Source organism: Ciconia boyciana, chromosome 6 (genome assembly GCF_034638445.1).
Source record: "Ciconia boyciana chromosome 6, ASM3463844v1, whole genome shotgun sequence".
In the NCBI taxonomy this organism is placed as follows: domain Eukaryota; kingdom Metazoa; phylum Chordata; class Aves; order Ciconiiformes; family Ciconiidae; genus Ciconia; species Ciconia boyciana.
The window spans coordinates 63,402,279-63,423,081 of NC_132939.1; the positions used below are offsets into that span (position 1 = coordinate 63,402,279).

A 20,803-nucleotide genomic window follows, 5' to 3' on the forward strand; every position below is an offset into this window, starting at 1 on the left:
TTTTGCTTGATAACTCTTTAGCTCTCCTGGGTACAGTGATGTTTATTTTGAAAGGAATCCTTCAGTGTTCTTTGCTAAAAAAAATAATAATCCAGAGACAATTCTTATCCTGCAGTGCTTATTGTATTACATGTAAGCCCATCTAAGCAGTAAATGACTCCTGATATTAAAGCTAGATTCCTAGATTTTTACCTGACTTCCTGCTTTGCTACCAACCTTCTGCTCAGTGTTGTACATCAGTCTTCCCTTTGAAGAGAATGTCCCCTCTCGAGTGGTATTCTAGTCACAACAGTCAGATGTTTCTGACTGTGGAGAGAAGGTCTAAACTTAAAAAAGAATATAGTTCTACTCATGCCAAGTGGAGAGTAACACAGCCCTGTTTGGAAATGAACACTTCGAATTGCACAGAAACCCATTATTTTAATGCAGATGTGCTCTCAGCAAGGTTTTTCACTTTTCCATAGTCGCACAATGTCTGCTGAAAGATTATACATGGAACTGACATTTGGACTTTCATCAGCCAATAGTTCAGACTCAACATCAAGAAGAAGGACTGTTCAAAGAGATTATATAAAATGTCTACTTAATTGCAAATAGGCACATGCAACTTTGTCCTGTTTAAAGTTACATCCTTACTGCAAAGTTAAGCTCAGTTCTTTTAGGGTTTTGCTCCCCAAGATTTCATCATCCACAGAGAGGCTTCAGAAACTCTGAGTTTTGCTCCAGGACATTCATGGTTCCATCTAGTCAGTCAGCAGGGGACAGAGCGTCTCGCTTGTAGAGATACACAGTCTGCTGCTGCAGGCCTGGAAAATCTGCTCATGCTTCCAACCAGAAGTCTCCAGAGCATGAAGTAGCCTCCAAGGCAGCCCTTCTGAAATAGTGTTGAAATAAAGAATGTTAACATGTCCAAAACACTGATTAAGCCTAAATTAAACCTGAAGTACTTATGGTAGCCGTTCTGTGGGTGTGAACCTGCTGAACCAGCAGCTGTGCAACATCTGAAGCAGCAGCCGTTCCGGGACAAGGTAAAAGCATAACAAGAAAACCAAGGGTACGTTTGCACTGTGCACCGGAGACGTGCACAGTGCAAGCTCCTAGGATAGGTACCAAGATCTGTGACGGCACAGTAGCATAGGTGCCAGCCCACCCTAGCAATCTGACTATGTGCCCAGGGATCTCAGGAGAGCTTGTCTGCTGGTGACTAACCCCTGGCAAGACCTTCGCTGCACTCAACTGCTATTGTAACCTCTGCCAGCTTGGTAAAGCAAGAAGAGATCCGCTACCAGCTGCCACAGTTGCTCACATTCATGTTAACACAGTCTCAGAGAGGTCTCAGCTTACCCTGGCTTTCCTCTTGGAGAAAGATCCGTTAGGGACTCAGGAAGTCTTTGGAGAGTGTGACTCCAACACCTTGAGCACTAGGAGGTTCAGGACAGGAAGTCCTGGAGTACCTACAGCACACCTAAAGGGTGACAGGTTAGAGTGGAGAGCAGAGAGTGCTGTTTAAGCCCTGCTAATCCTCACGGCCAGAGGTTAGAGACCTTCCTGGCAGCTGCGGTCCCTGTACCACCACTTACCCTCTCCTCTAGATTTCCGTGTCTTATGGCCCATTCGGGGGCTGTGTGGCATTTAGGCCATGCTACGTTCAATGTTGCACAATTCAAGGCACATTTCCAGGGGATCTTCAGTTTATATTCAGATGCCTACTAAGAATCACAGAAAAAATTAGGTTGGAAAGGACTTCTGCAGGACTCTCCTGCAATCTTTTGCTTAATGGAACAGGTTTCTCAAGGTCTCATCTAGCTGGGTTTTGAGTGCCTCCAAGAACAGAAATTGCACACACTTTCTGGGCAACTTGCTCTAGTGCCTGACAACCCTCACTATGAAGAATTTTCTTCCTTATGCTAGCTGGACTGCTTCCCATCTGGTCCCACAGATTTGTAAATGGGCAGTTTACTTAAGTGATCCCAGCATCACCCTCTTCAACTGTGGGTAGTAACTCTCTCTTTCAAATTCTGCCATGAGACATGGATGCCTGGGAGCAGACTCTAGCAGTAAAAACTGAGGCAAAGAAAATGGTGAGAACCTCAGACTTTTGTGTGTCCTTCATCATTAGAACACCTGCCCTATTCAGCAGTAGACCTGCATTTTGTTGGTCTTCCTTTTGCTACTGATGTACCTGTAGAATCCCTTCCTGTTGCTCTTCACATCATCACCAGTATCAGCTCATGCCAAGCTTTGGCCTTCTTAATCCCATCCCTGCATGCCTGTGTCGTTCTACACTGCTTGACTGCCTGTTCCTGCTTCCCCCTATTACATGTTTTCTTTTTATGTTTGACTTCAGTCAGTACTCTGTACACCCAAACTGGCCCCATGCACTGCCTGCTTAGCCTCCTGCATAACAGTATGGACCATTCTTGGGCTTTGAGGAGATGATCATTGAAGATCACCTAACCCTCCATGTCCCTTTACTCTTCACAGCAATATCCCGAGGGAAGTTGCTTGCCAGTTCCCTGAACAAGCCAAAGTCTGCTCTCCTGAACCCAGGGTCATTGTTCTGCTACTCGGCTTTCTCTGTTTTCTCATGATCTTAAATTCTACCACCTCTTGGTCTCTCCAAGGCTGCCATTAACCATCACAACCCCAACCACTTCTTCCTTGTGAGTAGCAAATCAATCAGAGCATCTCCCTACTCACCCTGTCCAACACCTGTGTCAAGAAATTGTCCCTGACCCACTCCAGAAATCTGGATTGCTTGTGCCCTACTGTGTTTCCTGCCCAGCAGATTTCATGTCGGTCAGTATATCCTATAAAAGCCAGGGCTTGAAATAGTGATGCTTCTTCCACTTGTCTAGAGAAGGCTTCATCTATTTTGTATTCTTGACGAGGTGATCTGTAGCAGATGCCTACCACGATGTTACCTGTGCTGGCCTTCCCTCTGATCCTGGCCCATAAGCTCCTGACCAGCCCATCACACACACCACAGCAGAACTCCATGCATCTGAGCCGATCCTCTCTGTGCAGAGCATAACCCTCTCGCACACCTCACCTTCCTCCTTCTAAAAGGCACGTATCCTTCCATCACAGCACTTCAGCTGTTGGAGCTCTTATAGCTTCTAAGTACAAAGGAGCAATGGGTGAGTCAATCCCCTGCCTATCCAGATCTGCAATACTGTGTCTCCCAATCCAATCCAATCAATATAGAGATCTGAGCACTGTCTTGAGATGACTTGCTATGAACACCTAAATTAGATGGTGCACCTTCGTCTCTTGATTATTACGCTGAAAAATGCTAATAACTGCCTTGGGGCAAGTCTTTAATCCACAATCCCCACACATCCCATTATAGTCAGAAACATGTCATACATACACTTCCAGGTTCAGTAGAACGAATAACTATCCTTTTCTAACGTAGCAAAGGCAGATGAACAATAAAGGCCATCTCCCCAGGATCTGTTTTCCATGGCAGGACTTCACAAAGTCAGGGACTTCCCTGCTTGCCCAGAAATGGTCATGGTTGATGTGCTTGTGTTGGCTTGATACAGGAGACAGAAAAGCAACGAGCCACACAAAGGAGGACCCTTTTGAGGTCAGATCTTCTTAGGACCAGGAGACTTGGGAATGTGCGTCCAGAAATGACTTGTTTGTGTTCGTTTCTACTGTATTCAAGGAAAGGAAAAAAACCGCTCTGTTTATTCTTCTGTAAATAAACAAGATCACACGGAGAAATACACTACGTTTATATTATCAGTGTCCCTTCCAAATAGAAAGGCTGTAACAGGTGACAGTATACTTACAGCCCGTTCTTTGAACCTTTCAATGCTCTCTCTCACATGGAGGAAGAACTAGGGTAAGAACATCTTCACATTCTGCAAATTGCAGTTTGGTTTCTTTGCTGCAAGCTGTAAAAATCTCACTGCAAACATTTGCAATTTAGTCTGAGCTACAGGACCTGTAACTGGTACATGGTGCTTCCAGTGCAGTTTGTTTACAAGATGAAGGTCTTAGTCCCAGCCACAGTAGGAGCACATACCACCAACATTTGGAAGCCTTGCTTAAGGAAATCCAGACTGACAACCTCTCTTCCTACTACAAATCACTGCCTGGTCCAATTTCCACTTTGACTGCTGCTCTCTTTCCCCGAGCACACCGGCAGGTAAAGAGGCATCACAAGCAACACGCCATCCCCCGGTGAGGAGCAAGTGAGGTGATGGTGCCAGCTGTCTGGCCAAAGGAGCTGCTAGTGGTCCTCCTTGGCTGGAAGGATGGTTGGTTGGTAGGTGCAGCTTTGGCTTTGAGAGGGCAAGGGAGACGAGCCACAGAACAAACAGGAGCAATAAGAAGCATCTTCACCCAGTGAGTCCCCACTTGGCTGGTGGTAACAAAGAGCCACGCTCCTGAACACATATAGCAGTGTTAGTCCCCTGATCTCACCGGGGTTTAACACTACTAAAGTGCTGTATGAGTCCAAGCAAAAATTGAAAAAAACCTGTTATTTGCTGATGAAATGCTGCTTTTGGCCTTTTTCTCTTGCACAGAAAAATGAGCAGGCTCGGACTGCCTCGCTTTTCCCTTTATATCAGACACTGGCCCCTAATAGGACAAGAAGAACAGGACTGAACCAGAGGAACCAGAGACAAGGAACCTGCAAGGCCTCCAGGTCCTGCCATGCCGGCTCACAGAGAACTTGCTGAGCCCGGTAGCCCTGCTACTACATGGCTGCTGCCTTCACAGGTTACTGCTCCAAACCCACCTGCAACACGCGCAGAATGGGCTTGAGCTTTGCTTCTTTCCGTACTTCAAGACACCCAACTACGCATTATGGTCACCCCGCACCTAGATGGCTCCCCTTGCTACACTGCCATCTCTCTCCCAGCTGTAATGCCTGAAACCCTCATGGGCAGAGTTTCCTTACTTAATCATCAGGCATCAGGCATTCCTTACTTAATCATCAAAAATCATCAGATTTTTTTTTTCTCTGTCTCTTTTTCCATTTCTGAGTTGCAACGTTTCCTGCCAACTTTCTGCTTGGCATGAATTTCTACAACAGAGCAATATTACTTCTGAAAATAGACACTTACACTGGAAAGCCTGACACACCCTATATGGAGCCTATGAGTGGCAGAACCATAATCAAAAGCCAGTCAAGACACTAGGCCATGCTAGCAGCATTCAATTAAGGCTCTGAGCAAAGCAGCCCTACAAGAAGAAAGTAAATGGGAACTCTATAAACGCTGTTGCACAGAACCCCCCAGGCTCTTTTCATCACTGAGAGGCATCTGAGTGTGTACTCTTTATGGTAACCCTAGCTCAGGCGAGTTATTCCAATATAGCTGGCATGTTCAGAACCCCTTTAAAAATAAAAACTCATGGAAACGGCCAACCTGCCGTGATTTCCTGATATGAAACTGCATGCAAAGCCTACGGGGAAAAAAGCCAGTAGTTGTATGATACAAATCTGAGCTCTGCCTGTCATTAACAAGGGTGGGTTTTTCAGGGTAAAATTCTCCTGGGCCAAATAACAGAAGACTGATAAATAAAGCTTGTCAACTGCCCTTTCTGACTCACTCTCTCCTGCTGGAAGGATGACTCACTGTCATGTGTGAAAGGCTGCCAGGTCTTGCTTACATGCTTAAACAAGCATGGGTTGTCTGTGTTAGACATACATTACCTCAGAAGAAGCAGACACTTAACGCTGAGAAGGCAGCCCTGGAAAAGACTGCTGACTAAAGGATCTGAACTTCAAGGTATTTCTCAATCCTTTCTGGAAAGTTCAAGGTTGTTGTTAGATTACCACAGAAAACTCAGTCCCAAAGCCATGGCTGAGGGCTTGGCTGACGATCACAGTGTTTTAAAACCAGGACTCACTAGGACCATCAGATTTTACCCAGGTAATTCCTGCAGAGTGAGCCAGACAGCATGTTCTAGGTGCAGACAGAAGTAACTGAGACCATGCCTGGTCCGGAGCTGCCTTTTGTCCAAGGAAAATGGTGTGCCAAAAGCAGTCACTCGTTGCTCATTATTTTATGGTGAGAAAGTACGCCCATGGGGCTGCTCCACTTAAGGAGACTGTGGGGAACCTGCCTTGAATCTGGAGAGGGGCAAACATAGCATGTTGAACATCATCTCTCAGTCTGAGTAGCTCATCAACTGCTTTTGAGCAACACCGGTAGCTGCTCAGTGCTTCCTCCTCTCTGCAGTGACGCAGAGCTTGCAGGTAAGTGACAGTGCACAAAAAGCTCGTTCGCATCCAGGAGCTCTGCTGCCTACATGAGTGCGTGCTCCACCCTTCAGTCTTCTGTCGTCCTGGGCCCACCACAGGCCAAGTGTGCAACTCTGCGAAATCTCTGCCCCAGGCACTGCAGCGACTGTTCACAAATCCCAGTTATTAGCAAATACCACAGACTACACTGCCCTGAAGGACTGATGTGGCAAAGGACACTTTTCCCTCATGCTTTTTCTAAGGCTCCATACAATGCCTGTTTGCTTGGACGTGACAAAGCAAGGCGCTTTTGCAAGGACTAGCATACTGGGATGTCAATCCACAGATCAGTGTCACAGCTAGAGAGACAAAGCTGTACCCATCCCTGAGGATACAGCGGACTCCTAACGCAGGAACTGAAAGGTTTCTCCCAAGACCACGAGAAGGAAGCTGTGCTGTAGCCTCCCGCAGCTCCAGGTATTAGCCAACATCTTGCTGCATCATTCGGTAGGGAAACCATGGTGCTGCAGGGCAGTGATACCACAACTGCCTCTTGCGTGTTCGGCCGGGTACGCACCATCCAGGAGTCGCCCATGCAGCCAGGAAAGACAGTTGCACGTGCTCTCAGGAAACCTGCAACTAAAGCACCATCTCAAGGTCTCGTTACCATTTTTCAGACCATATAAGCACTAACCTGCCTGCCCAAAATGAATGTATAACCTAGAAATGTTAATTTTGAATAAAGAGTGTACCATTCCACATCACGTATACGAGGAAGATATAGCAGTCTCACACACAGTTCTAAATATATCTTTTATATTTCTTCTCCTTTGGGAGAGAATATGTATTTTCCATCCCACAAAATTTCTAACAGGTTATTTTTAAATATTTTTGCTCTGTACCAGAACAGATGTCTAATGAAAAGCTTGAGAGAGAAACTGCAGGCCACAACAGCCTCATCCAATGGTAAAAGGATTCATCTGACACATGGAAAACAAGCCTAGGCCACAATGCTACGTAGGTGTTAATATAACATGTGCCTAAGTCTAAGTGAAGAGACTAAATAATAGCTGTGAATCTGCAGTTCAAGTGTCTGTCTCAAACAAGGCAGTGCAGGGCCATCCCATGTAAGTGATGTAGTCCCTGGACTACTGGTTACTCCAGAAGAAGTAAATTTCTCAACATAATTGTGCTGCAAAATTTCATCCTTTTAAAAACTGAACCACACATTTCAAGGGAAAATTGTATTATTTTTATCCAGCATAGATATATTTTGCTGAAAAATTTCCAAACCAGCACTAACGTGTCAAATTTCTCCTCTTAACAATGATTAAAATATTACCTCTCTGGTTTTCTTCCACTGTTTAATAATCCATTATTTTTTCAACAATTCTTATTGACTATGACAAAGTCAGGATTTCATCCTAAGTTTTCCTCCTGATGCTAATGATTAGCATGTACAGATAGTCGTATAGGTAAAATGATACCATTTCTTACCATGAATTCCTTTTGTTTCAAGATCCTGACATCCCAACTGCATATTTTAAGTTTGAACATCTAAGATCTGCTTTCCCAATCATGTAAAATCAATGATAAAAATAAATATATATATCATTAAAAAGATAAAATGAAATGAAGACTTGGTAGATATTTTAAGTAACAGCATTTCTCTTTGCTATACTCATTTCACAATGAGTCATAAATTAAGCTAGCTATATCTGAGAAGAAAATGAGAGATGATGGAAATAAAAAAAAGAAGTAAATACAATATATTAAAGATTCCAGAGTAACTTCCTTCAAAAGCAAAATTTCAGCAACTTTTAGACTGTAATAAGTCATGTCTCCTGGTTGCTTTGCTAAGCCTTTAGAAAAAGAGGGGTGACTTTAAAATCAAGAATCATGTTCATCTGCAGGTGTCAAAGCACTTCCCAAATTAAGTCAGTAAAATAACCTTCTCATCTCAGAAATGATGCAATGAATGAATTAAGATCAAGGGAAAATAGTGACAGAACCAGGAATTACAGGCCAGGTCTCCAGTCACCTAGTCGAGGCCCTTGTGTGCTAAACTACCCCACCTCTGACAAATGAGCTAGGCTTCTTAAGCTGCGATTTCCAAGTGATTTACTTAGCAATGTGAAACCATGCCACTCAACATGAGAAGATACCACTTCTGCTAGTTGCTCTGATTACAGTCACCTTCTGCCATTGCGCTTGAGAGCACAGTGCTCTGACTGCTAAGCCTGTTTTGGGGGCTTCTCAGAGGTGGCAAATTGAGGTCGTTTGTCAGGATGGAGAAACCACTCCTTATTCTTCCTTGTTCTTGTTCTTCTTCTTCTTCCTCCTCTTCCATCATCCCATCGGGCATGCTCATAAAAGATTTTAACTCACTACAATGAGCTCCAATGATGCCCACCCTGTTAGAAAACATCATGTTAGTCTGCTTGACACAATGAAGCAAAGGAAAACAGGAGAAAGGGGGACAGATTTGTAATGCTTCCTACGTAAACCAGCAAGGAACCTTGCCTCCTTTAGCAGAGAATATCTGCTCTCCCCCAGGGAAAAACAAATAACCATGCTTATACCCTCAGCACCTTGCACACCACGTCATGTTTCTGTCTGGAGTGTGCATGCACACACGGTGAATTGCATACGTCCAAGTGAAGCTCAGTGCTCCCTGGAAAGGCTGGCCCTATTACACACAAATTCCATGACTCTCTGCATAAGCTGTAAAGCCAAGATGCTCAGTATGCACCCAGCTTCCAAAGCACGCACAAAACAATTACATGTGCATTTGTAGCACATTTCACGCTCTCAAGAAATACCAGACTCGCTGGTCGTGTGTTGTAGATATGTCCAAAGATTTTGCATATACAGTACTGTAGCATTCATTAGATTACCAGAACTCTGGACGATCCAGACAAATGAAGACAATTCTCAAATTCTAATTTTCAGGGAGAAGAAGACGACTTATGAGGGAAAGTCTTACAGGGAGCCTTATATACACCTCAACAGAGCAAAACTGATTTACAGTGGTCCTGTTTACATGAGTTATTATGTTAAAAAGTACTGTAGTGATAATGCTGTTAACCATGGCTGGATGGGAAATGGAATTCCTCTCATATGGCATACCCAGGCTTGAAAGATTTTGGTTTTATCATGAATCAGAAGAAAAGGTTGTATTTCTATTACAATCAAAATTATATGTTAAAAGTACAATGTAGTAACAAAATGACTTTTTCAGAATAAAGTACATCAGTAATGTCTGATCAGAACACTACTATAAACTAACAGTCAAGAAGAAATAAGAAATTGGAATGAATCATGAGAGGGAAAAGAAATAAACATCCCATTTTAATTTTGAGAGGTTTTGATTAATTTCTGATTAATTTTTTGATTCATATTTGAGTAATATTACAGCATATTTACTTTCCCCAGAAAACTTTTGAGTTTTAACAAAGCACTACGGTGGACAGTAGCTGCTTTGCCATCAGTTAACCAGGAGTACTACCTCTGCAAGTTTCAGGCTCATTGTCTGGCCTACACTCCTGTTCCTCTCTAACTCCCGTGCAGACCAAATCCTCAGTCCAATGGTCCCTCTCCCAGTGAGGAAGAGCTAGCTGTCCGACATCCTTCCTCACAGCACTACCAAATCTATTTATGCAGAGAAATACTTGGTACCCCTTACTTGGTAGTGAGCAATTCTGAGAAGTCCGGCAGCCCGTCACACCTGCAGGGTCGAGGGTCTCTGCCCCGACAGTAGTGGTTCTGGGAGAAGTATTGAGCACTGTCCTTCGGTAAGGGCAGCAGCGTGCTGAGCACTGGCGAGCGCTGGTGAACCATGCTGTTTATGGAAGGACGCTTGGCATGGACTTTTCTTGAAAGAAAACAAATGCAGGTGTTACTTCAGTGTATTCGGACAGGGCACGTTCCCTAAGGACTCACCAGTGTGTCAAATGTGTACCTCAGATATGGCAATCGCGCTGTATTTGCATCAGCAGTCCGGTCTCCTGCTTTCTGCAAGTCAACATTGCTCCGGTCTCTTAAGGCGGGATTGAACATGTTGGAGCAAAGAAGCCTGCCGATTTCTTCCCGAATCACTTGGAAGTGCTTCCGTCTGAACACAAGCCAGGCCACATAGCTGCAGAAGTTGTAGAAGCCCTAAATTGAAAACACAGATCCCCTTTTCACTGAGAAAAGGCCCAGAATCCCACTGCATCCCAGAGTGGAGGCTGGCATGAGTCCACTAAAATGCCAGCAACCATTTGGCATCAAACTTTACCATGCATCAGTGAAGACTTGAAAGGACTGTTTTTTTAAAGGTATGCAGACAGATAAGGCTAGGAACAGTTAGCTCAGATGGATTTCATCTTGCTCAACTCTGACCAGTTTGGCTTAGTCTTGCTGCTAGAAACTAAGGAGATAACCTGAGATCACCACCCAGTTTCCCTCAACAATAAATGGAAAGAGGCTGATGGGATGAGTCATTCTGTGGGGGTTCCTATCACATGCATCTATCTCAAGAGGCAACAATTCACTCTGGCTGAGCTTCTCCTTTCTGCATTGACTGTCAAGGCAGCCGAAGGGCATGGTCTGACTGGACAGCTATTGTTTGGGCACCTGCAGGTAGACAAGAAGATTCCCACCCCGAATGACAGCATTATCATCACAGAAAATATTACTATGAAATATGAACTCATTGCATCTCACCTCCGCATGTCTGCTTGCTGATTAAAAAAACAAAATCTAGTTTTTCACTCCTATTTAATATTTGTGATCCCTAGCATAAGCTCAATCAACTCCCAATAAATCAAGTCTCTACCAAGTCTGTTCTTGAAAGATGGCATCGCTGGGACTGCTGTGTATCCTTGGAACTGAATCCACAGTTCCCCTCTTTCAAGGAAAGGCTTCCCAGTTTATGAATTACAAAGAATAATTTGGGCCCAGCTGTTTTGCATTAATTTGCTGAAGCCCTGCTACATAGTGACTCTCATAAATGGCTGATGGAGCTGTATGTTGTGGGCCAGAAGAGCTTATTGGCATTTCTAGAGAAATGTTGCCAAAGGCAATGGAAATAAAACAAGGCTGTAAAATTTCTTACCTACAGAGATTAAACTATGAGGCCAATGATGAGAAGAAATCTATAGACCAGAATTCCCAGAGGGACCTCAGGCCATGGTGGGGACTGCCTGGGGTCCGAGAGCCACAGAGAGATTGAAATTCCCCAGCTGAGGGCTCCAAGGGGAAAAGGCTTGGGCTGAAGGGCAAGAGATGGTATTTTACAGGGACATCTAGCCCCTAGAGGTAAAATTTTATTCTAGGTACTCTGCCCTACAAGTAAACTACTGGGGGAACCAAAAAGGAAAGGAGCATTTGGATGTGCAAGGGAGGGACATGCTCTGGGCTGACACTCAGTCACACTCTCCATTTATCTTTGTGTCTTTCTTACCTCAAAGAAGCTCCAATCTTTCTGCAATGATGTTTTTCTCCTAAGGCAGTGAACAAGAGCACAAAATTAATAGCAGCAGTTGTCCTTTCAGTTGTCTGAACAGAGCATTGATTATGACTCATGGGGCTATGCCAAGCTGGCATTTCACCAGGGCAATAAAGTTGTTGCTGGTAGATCCTCATTACTAGTGTGCGGAGACCCACTGTCCAAGAGAAAGGCAGGACTTCTGCATTGCCTCAGAAGGAGAAAATGCAAAATATTGTATGGCTCAGTTAATTAAATCTGACAAAGAACAAAGCTGGATGTGATGAGCAGGCGAGGCTCCCCTGCTATGCTATCTAGACTGAGCTCTCTGCATGGGCCTCTCAAAAGTGGTCAGTGCTGATCTAACCCAGTTCCCACTGAAGTCAATAAAAAAACTCTTCCTGACATCACTGGAAGAGCAACGAGCAGAGTTACCAAGGGCACAAAGCCAGGCCAATGCTGAGACAATAAACTTGAAAACCAGGAAGGAGACGCCTGATGTATCTCCAAGAAGAAATGTAAAACATGCCCAAGAATGACAAAGGGCCTTTGTTAAAGAAGCAGCAATTTGCCCAGTGGAAGCCTGAGAGATGTTCTCGGCACCCACTTGAGCCTGGGGATTTTCACACAAAGCCAAATGACTGTCCATCATGGAAACGGCCATTAAAGTGGAGGGTGATGCACATCCCAGCAGCCACTCAGTTCTCCTGGAGATGGCACAACTCACCCTCATGGAAATGAAAGCAAATTTTCCCTGCTAGCCTACAGATCCCCACAGACCTGGCTTGGTCCTGCCAGATGCACAGGAAAGCCTGTCTCCGCATCAACTCACCAACCCCTGACACGTCCCTTATCTTCCTGATAACATCAAGTGTTCCACACATCTAGGGTATCCCCAGCTGCCATCACCCCAGAAACTTCAATGCAGAGCAGACCATGAAGATAATACCTTTCAGCCCTATAGCTCTATTTACCATCTTCTGACTTTTATTTATTGATTTTTTGATCAGGAAGACCATGTATCTTCCTACCTGGCTCCCAACAGCTATAATCCTGCTGAGACTTCACATATTGTGCAAGGGAAAAGGAGCTTGACTCTGCAAGCATGGCATGGCCATTTGCCAAAGCAGAACTCCCAGAACAACTCTGATGCTTTTGATTCCTTATGAATTCTGGTAAAGTATTTTGTCTTCAGAATACCAGAATGGAGAAACCTAAAGTGACCCCAGCTTCTTAAACTTAAATGTGAAACCCAGCTTCACCTTTGAACATTATACAGCTCGTGCAGTGTCTTAGAACTAGTCCCTAGTTTAGCAGAGAAACCTACGTGGAGGCCAGCAACAGAAAATAACACTAATAATTAGAGTCAAATAAGGCCAGGGGTCTCCACCCTTCTTTCTCCCAGTGCTTTCTTCCCTCAGGTGAGGTATTAAGCTAAGAGACCTGCTTGAAGTAAAATTTCCTACAATAAGTGTTGAACTAGGAGGCACCTCCCATGTCTAGGGCACAGTTGCTAATTACCTAGGAAAATACAGAAAGGGTCAGGAAAACATCAAATTTGCAACAAGCTTCAGGACGGGACTTGTAAGAAACGTGAAAGAGTGAGCAAAAAGCATCGTGCCTTCTAGTAATATAGTAATACTGATTTCTCAGAGCTGTGAGGGGGATGGGATGAGTTCATGCTTAAAAGAGGAGGACAGCACAGCCAAGGGCAGACAGTGCAGTAGGCGTGGGGTTTGGATGCAAGATGCTAGTGGCTTCAGACATCTACAAGAACTGCTGTTGTGCATAGGGGCACATGGGGAAGAAATGCTTCCTGTGCCATTTAGCAGCTCCCTCCACCGCAGCCGTGACTCTAATTGCCCATGGATCAAGCCAGCTTCAAGGATCAGTAAGGCTGGCTTGACTGCGTTTGCACCACTGATGCATGCAGCTTTGGGAACACTCTGTATTTTTCCCATTATGACAAATGCCCATAAGGAAACTGGCACCACAAGAAGGTTGCACAACCCCCATCAACTTAAAAGGAGAAAGCCAGACACACCTATTCCTTCCTCGGCGTTGGAGGCACAAAAGGACTAATGCTAACATACATAAATAACAGGTCTGGAGGAACTCTCTCAAATTCCAGTCTAGGGTAGTATCAAGATAGGATTTTAATGCTGCATTTTACAAATCATGTAAATTGTTCAGATGAAGATGTTCTCCACCTAAGCCTCCCTTTTTAAAATTTCAGAGAAAACCTTTACATGAAGAATCAATAATTTCATATGAACACATAGACATTTGGCAGATCTGGAAGGGAAAGCAGTTTACCAACATAGTATAAGATTTCATTAAAATGTTGCTATGGTGAATTAGAGTGAAAAGCAAAAGCTTCTACACCATCATGAACCCATAGTTGGGTTATAAGAAAATATAGTAAAACTGGGGGTGGTACATTATCAATAGTTTCTCAGCTTTTTAATCTAAACATTTTTCAGGTTAAAAAAAACTCATCAAAAGTAACCCTCACCACAGTTTCCATTTTGATGAAGGACCTTTCCCATTCAAAAACATGTGTGCTCAAAAAATTCCTAACCATCTTTTATAATTACGAGTGTTAATCAGTTCTGTCCCTTAGCTCTTGGTTTTGGCAGTTCATATAATGGTCTGGGAGGATCCAGATAACATTTAAGGCTAAACTGAGTCAGCCTGGCAAAGATTATATTTATATAATTGCAGTATGGTATGGGAAGTGCCAGATACTATAACATGCTCAGCATTAGCCTAACTCTGAAGTCAGCTGTAGTCAGCTGCTGCCACCCTGCTATGAGTAACTCGGTGAGGTCTCTCTTCATACAGCACCTTACATCATGAAGGCTTTAAGACAAAGCTCTTTTCTAGCCTTTGTGTCCTCTCAGCCTGGCCACCGACATCCCCACCCACTGCCAGCTTCTAACCCCCACTGTGATGGAAATATTAAAGAATACAATTTCTTGTTTCAGCTCTCTACTCTCACTCCCATGCTGCTGGCTTTTTGCCACTAGACCTCTTTCTTGCCTCAATCCTGCACATTCCCATCCACCAGACAATACGAGTGAGTGATGGGGCAGCAGAGCCAACTAGCTGGGTATACGACAGGCTGTTTTATCCAGCTGCATCCAGTTCTTGGATTCAAGTTACTTTCTGCAGTCAGTTCCTCCAACTGAGTCTCACAAGTGCAGACATTAGGGCCATCCAACAGACATAATGAAATGCTGTCATGACCCTCCCTGTCCAACCAGCGAGAAGGTTAAGAGGATGCCTCTGCTCAGCAGGAGTCTGGGAGCAGGGATTTGGCACGGAAGGCTGCTGCCAGGAGTGCCCGGTGAAACGCCAATGTGCCAGGATGCAAAGGGAACACATTCTTAATTCTCAGGGTCCAGCACCTCGTGGGATGGGGCGCACTAAAATGAAAGCCCTGTTGGGATAGCAATTTCAGCTCCCCCTTGACTACATCATTTCACAGGTTACCTTCTCGTCTTGATTAGAAGGAAACCCAGGTTCCCCCACCCCAGCCAGGAGCAAGGTTGCCCGGAGCCGCGTTGCAGGAAGGCAGGTGAATGTTTGTGACTCCTCTGCGGGACTGGCAGCAGGTTCATGCCAACTGACTGAAAAAATTTGCCTGAAACTGCTCTGAGAAGATCCCATGGGACTGGGGTGCTGGGTGGGGACTGCCAGCTCCTTTCTACTGCCAGGGAAAGGAAACATTGTGCAGGAACATACATGGCTGAGGAAAGAGTCCCTAACACTAGCACAGTGTGTGATCTCTCTGTCATTACGTTCTCCTTCCACTAACCATTTTTTGTGGTGCTTAGTTTCCAGCCAGAGTTAAACCACAACACCTTCATCTCCTGTTAAAACTCCCCTTTTCTTGTCCTCATAATTCCCCTGGTTTCTCTGCCTTTTCAAACACTCTCCCATCCTCTCCTGCCTTCTTCAGTTTCTATTTTAATTCCTTCTATGGGTTTCTTTCCCCTTTCGGTTCATCACTGGGACCATCGTATCTAAAGAGCAGTTGGTCTCCACCACCCTGAAAAAGCCATGCATCGTCTTCCCCGCTCCAAGGCAGGAGTCCTACACTTCCAATGCCCAAGCACAACCTCTTCTTGTCTCTGCTCCTTTCACTTGCTGCCCTTCAGGAACATGGTCTCCTTCACTTGCTAGACTAGTCTTATGCTATCCTACTTGGCATAAGAGGAAATTTATGCAGCGATCAGTGGCAACCAGCAGGTACATAACCATTTGCTTTCAAGATGTAGTTAAATGGAAGTGGCAGGGGTAAGATCCAGGGCTGGCACTGATTTTTGCCCTGCTGACTTGCATGTTGAACCCATTCAAGTTTCCTGCTCTGTATACCTAGCAAGGCTTCCACATACCAGGGCTAGAGCTTTCCAGTCTGGTATCCAGAGCTCTGCTGCAACTCATTGTGGCCAAATCAGTTGGCAGCAGCTCACCAGAAACACTTTTGGAGTCAGTTATGAGATGAGACAGAGCTGCAGGGAGATCAGGACACTTCTCTGTCTCATGGTCCCTGAGCCCTCTGTGACTCCTTGGCTCACAAGACATTAATTACCCTGGGCATTCACTTGTGTCACTTAACAGAGGCCTTGGCCCTGGGCTGCTGCAGCCCTTGACATAGCGAGAGTCCCCCGAAGGCATTGGCTTACTTTCCACTAGGCATGTGGAGCTGCTCTGCCATGCCTCGTCCGAGGATAAGGTTGCAGTACGCCTTAGCAAGGTGAATCCTGGCCACCGCTAACTTTGCCAACACATCGTCCATTTCTTTCTTCTCTAAAAATATCATAGTCCTGTTTAAAACAAAAAGGGAAAAAAGTTTCCAGGGAAGGTGCGCTGGACAGAAGGGATGCTAGGAGGAGTGACTGCTCCTGAGAAGTAAGCGTGGTTTTCAGGCACATAAACCAACGCGCTGCGTGACACCACGACGGGGACACCTCTGCAGCAAGGCTGGGCTCAGACGCTTCCAGCGCAGCTTGGCAATGCCGTTGGGGCCACAAGGCCTGGGGCTTGGGCCCAGACAGTCTCTCTTGCCCCACACAACTTATAAGCTGCATGGCCACAGCCTGTCAGGTTGCCGTCTTTGATCCTGCATAGCTTATGAACCCTTTTTGCAGCCCGCATAAAAGCCCCAGAGGTGCATTTAGATCTCTCCGGGCGCAGGCTCTGTCACGGGGCGGCCTGGAGCGGTGGGCCTGGCTCAGACACAGCACTTACTCCTCTTCAAAAAGGCACATGAAGCGCTTTTGGGACTGCCTCTAAACAGGAATGGCTGACGCCGCAAGCCTGTATTTTAAACCAATTCAGATCAAACACTAAGGAAATGCCAAACCAAAGAGCTTTCTATTTCCTCTGCTTCCCCTGTAATCCACCCAACTGTCTGCCGGTGCCTGGGAGCGCTGCCGGCCTAAAAGTTACCAGCCTCCTTTCACACTCAGGAGAGGTGGTTTTATCTGTCCTACCCCTGATGGCCTCCAGCTCTAAAGCTTCCTACACAACCCACCTTTAATAAATTAGGACAATTACTCTGGGCTTCTCAAGGATAATTGCTAATAAAATTCAGCAGATTTTCCTCAAAAGACATGAAAGGGTTGGAAGCAGAAACAGACAGAAACTAAAGGGGAAAGAAAATGCAGGACAGAAATAATAGCCCTTGTTCCATTCATGTCTCATCCACCACTGCTGAGTTTTTGTTCTTAGAGTCACATATTTCAGAGGTGAATACTCCCAAGCTGTCTGTGGTGGGGGAATGGCTCATGCCTGCTGCTTTGGAAAACTGGTTGGTTGTTTTTGAAGTTAGTTACAAGATCTTCCTGAACCTAAAAGAAGCCAGGAAAGCCTCAGGCTTGGATTTACAAAGAATCAGCACAGCATCAACAAAAGACAAAGTCACAAGAAGACAAAGATGTCCATATTCATCCTGACGTCCTCTGATAGGAACCCCTTCCAATACTTTCTTTTCCAAAGAAAGCTTAATGCACAGAAGCAATGACTTTTGAAGCCAGGATCTCTTGTAGAGATCCCCACAGTGTCACTGTGGACACTGATACTTCTACACAGTCTAGGTTTAAGACAGTTGAGGAGCTATTCAGACCATCAGGCCTGGCTCCCTGTGGACAAGAGTAGTCCCAACAGATGAGTTAGGCATCTCTCATAGGCAGCCCAAATGGCAGGAGCCCCAAAACACACCAACTAGGAGCAGGAATAACCAGCATTGTTTTCTGTGTTACTAGCTTATCACACAGGGTCTACAAGAAGAGCAGCTCACGCACTGCACAGCCGTTGGATGTGTCTGTCACATAGGAACATCAGGCTGATAAAGGACTAGGTGGGTCACCAAGCCTAGCCTCCACATAATCTGTCTGTCAGATTAACTGGTAGCAAATTATAGGTGTCACTAACGAGACTCATGAAATGGTACTGGCATGTCTTGCCTCCACTCTGTCTCTACCTGTGGCACATAGCCAGTACTACACAGGAAAGCCAAAAAGCCTCTGAAACTAAATTACATCTTGGAGGAAGGGGAAGGGAGTTTTCTTCCTAAGCAGGCCACTAGCAACAGCCCTGAGCATGGGATTTATAAGGGATAGATATAGGAAAGCAAATGGCTATGCAATCTTCTTTCACATTCTCTCAAATACATCAGCATATCACAAAGCCAAGGATTCTTATCACAAGTGTAATTTTATGTCATTACGATTCTATTATGTAGTTATAAAATCCCTTTCACAAGCTCATGCAGCTCCACCTTCAGAAAAAAAGTAGTTTTCTTGCCTGCCCCCACTACTTCCTAGTAGAAGACCATTCCAGAACTTTACTCCACAGGAGGAAAAAGACGGTCCTTGCTATTGCAGTATAGCACATACCAAGTTCAGAATTAGACCGGGTGGATAACAGAGGAAACAGGAGGTCTTGAACAGGGAAAGAAGATGCAATGTCAGAAAGCTCTTCACACCATGATTAATATCTCCCTGCTCCTCCAAGTCAGCTAAGATGCTAGAACAATTAAGGATGAACTTCAACATTAAATAGGACCTAAAATTGCCTTTTGTCATTTTACTTTCCTTCCCTGTATTTATACTGCAGTAGATCAATACCCTGACTTCCTGCTTCTGCGTGGTGTCTCCTTAAGCTTCTCTGATGTTACACTGCATGCAGGTAATCCGAACAAGCAAGCCACTTCCCTTCAGGGGAGGTAATGAATCTCAATAAAACAGTGTTGTAGAATATCCCTTTGGGAAGTGGAGAGTCAGTATAGGTTTCCCACCAAAAGGCCACCAAAAGGTCACTTTGGGAGCACTGCATGCCAGAACACACTGAAAAGTCTCTCCTGGCAGGGTTTATCCAGTGCTCATAGCTGATACCTACTAACCAGAGCCCCCTTGATCCAGGAAACATAACCCTATATTGCAATAGGTCCAAACTCCTCTTTGTTTCGGTCTGTTTCTGTATTTGCCACACCAGTAGATGATATGAGCCATTTTGAGATGTCATGGCCCACAGAGTGGCCTCCTTGTCCTTTACCTGCCAAGAGCAAGGGTATCATTTTGTAAACTGCAGCCCAGAGCACCTCAACTGAATCTATGACCTTTGTGTATGAAACTACACTGATGGTTTTCTTTATTTATGAATTATTCCTTGCACAATGAAACACCTGTCAATCTATGGATGTAGAACAAATCAATTCCTTAAGGCCAGCAATCCTCCAACAGTCTCTTCTTCTAACCAGATAAATCAGCCCCTTCTTTATATCAAGGCTTCACGAATGGTGAAGTAAGTAATCATTAGGTGTTTTAAGAAAATGGTCAATCAATTCTCAGAGACTATTACAGACTCCAGAAAATCATTGACGTTTCTTACAATCATAGTTTGTAACTCTGTAATGCTTTCTCCCAAGGCACATAACCCTCTAACACAGCAGCTCCTAAACTGTTCCCCTGGCATCTCCACTTCCACTCTGCAAGGTAGCAAGCGTGGTCACACACCCTTACTTGGGAACTGCTTTCCTAGCATATATTCCTCATGTTGTAACATGTTTCTAGCACCTAAGAGTCATCTGAACCTGCTTTGCAAAGTATTTAGAACTGAAGTCTTCAAGCAATGATGTGACCCACAGCACAAGTTAACACCCAGCAGTTGTTACTGCTGGTTGCAACTATTTGGTGCTCTGTATTGCAAGCAGAAATGACTGAATGCTAATGTTATTGCTGGGAAATGGCATTAAGGGATGGTAATTCAATCCTGGGCACTCACATAGATTTTACATTGGTAGTAGTAGTAATTATTTATTCAAATTGCAGCATTACCTTGAGGAGCCAAATTATTTGGTGACCCCATTGCAGCAGGACTGGATCCAGCCACCATCTTGAAAGGGAGACTACAGTGATGCCTGGCCACGTGAACAGCAATGCACGCCGCTCAGGGCAAGGCTGGGGCAAAGCAGAGTTCAAACCCTGCCAGAAAATCTGTCTCTCTACATAGTCAGAGGAGCCTATGTCCTGGAGAGCACAGAGGAGAAGGGGACGGGAGACATAAACAGTGAGACCAAGGGGTTTTTCTCCTTAGTATTCCATATATAGATTGGGCCAGTATAGCAAGCAGTCCTTGCTCATATGCAGAATCCCACTGATTCTAACACAAAAGACTGCCTTGTGATTCCCGATCTGCTGGGGCAAGCTCTGTGTACTTACACCCCTAAAGTCTTGTACTCACGAAATCAAGGATCTGCATTTCTTTTCCAGGGCAATTTTTTCCAGGTAAAAAGATAGGTAGAAGAGCAGGGCCATGAGGAACTCATCTAGTTTCTCATTCCTAAATGGAAGGTAGAAAGGTCACTGTGAAGTCTGCAGATTTGCAGATATAGACACCATCAGACCATTATGAAAAAGAACAGTCTCCGCTCAAGGGCCCATGTTATACCAAATATTAGGTGTATGGTTGGCACCTATTCATAGCAAGCACTCCACCGCACACTAAGACTTTGAAGGCTTTTAGAGAACTACCAACAGAGTCCAATAAACACGCTGAAGTGTGAATTGAATTGGATATTACCTGACATACTTCCAAGAAGCATGTTTCCTGCACTGAAC

At 44.8% G+C, this 20,803-nt stretch overlaps 1 protein-coding gene and 1 long non-coding RNA gene across 2 annotated transcripts in view; both read right to left on the reverse strand.

The window, feature by feature from the left end:
- Positions 1–1,359: 1,359 nt before the first annotated feature.
- On the reverse strand, positions 1,360–3,623 carry LOC140653765 (uncharacterized). Its single transcript, XR_012043212.1, has 3 exons — positions 3,374–3,623; positions 1,581–1,709; positions 1,360–1,465 (listed from the first exon to the last, which is right to left on the reverse strand). It is a non-coding gene; the product is annotated as an uncharacterized lncRNA (long non-coding RNA).
- A 4,299-nt stretch (positions 3,624–7,922) lies between these two features.
- The window catches only part of ZBTB1 (zinc finger and BTB domain containing 1), a 63,252-nt gene continuing 50,371 nt past the window's right edge, over positions 7,923–20,803 (reverse strand). Inside the window, exons 2-5 of the mRNA XM_072864282.1 lie at positions 11,652–11,691; positions 10,167–10,363; positions 9,891–10,079; positions 7,923–8,619 (exon numbers count right to left, since the gene is read on the reverse strand). Coding sequence (XP_072720383.1) covers positions 8,379–8,619; positions 9,891–10,079; positions 10,167–10,363; positions 11,652–11,691 — 667 coding nt within the window. The 3' untranslated portion in view covers positions 7,923–8,378. The remainder of the gene's footprint in view (positions 8,620–9,890; positions 10,080–10,166; positions 10,364–11,651; positions 11,692–20,803) is intronic.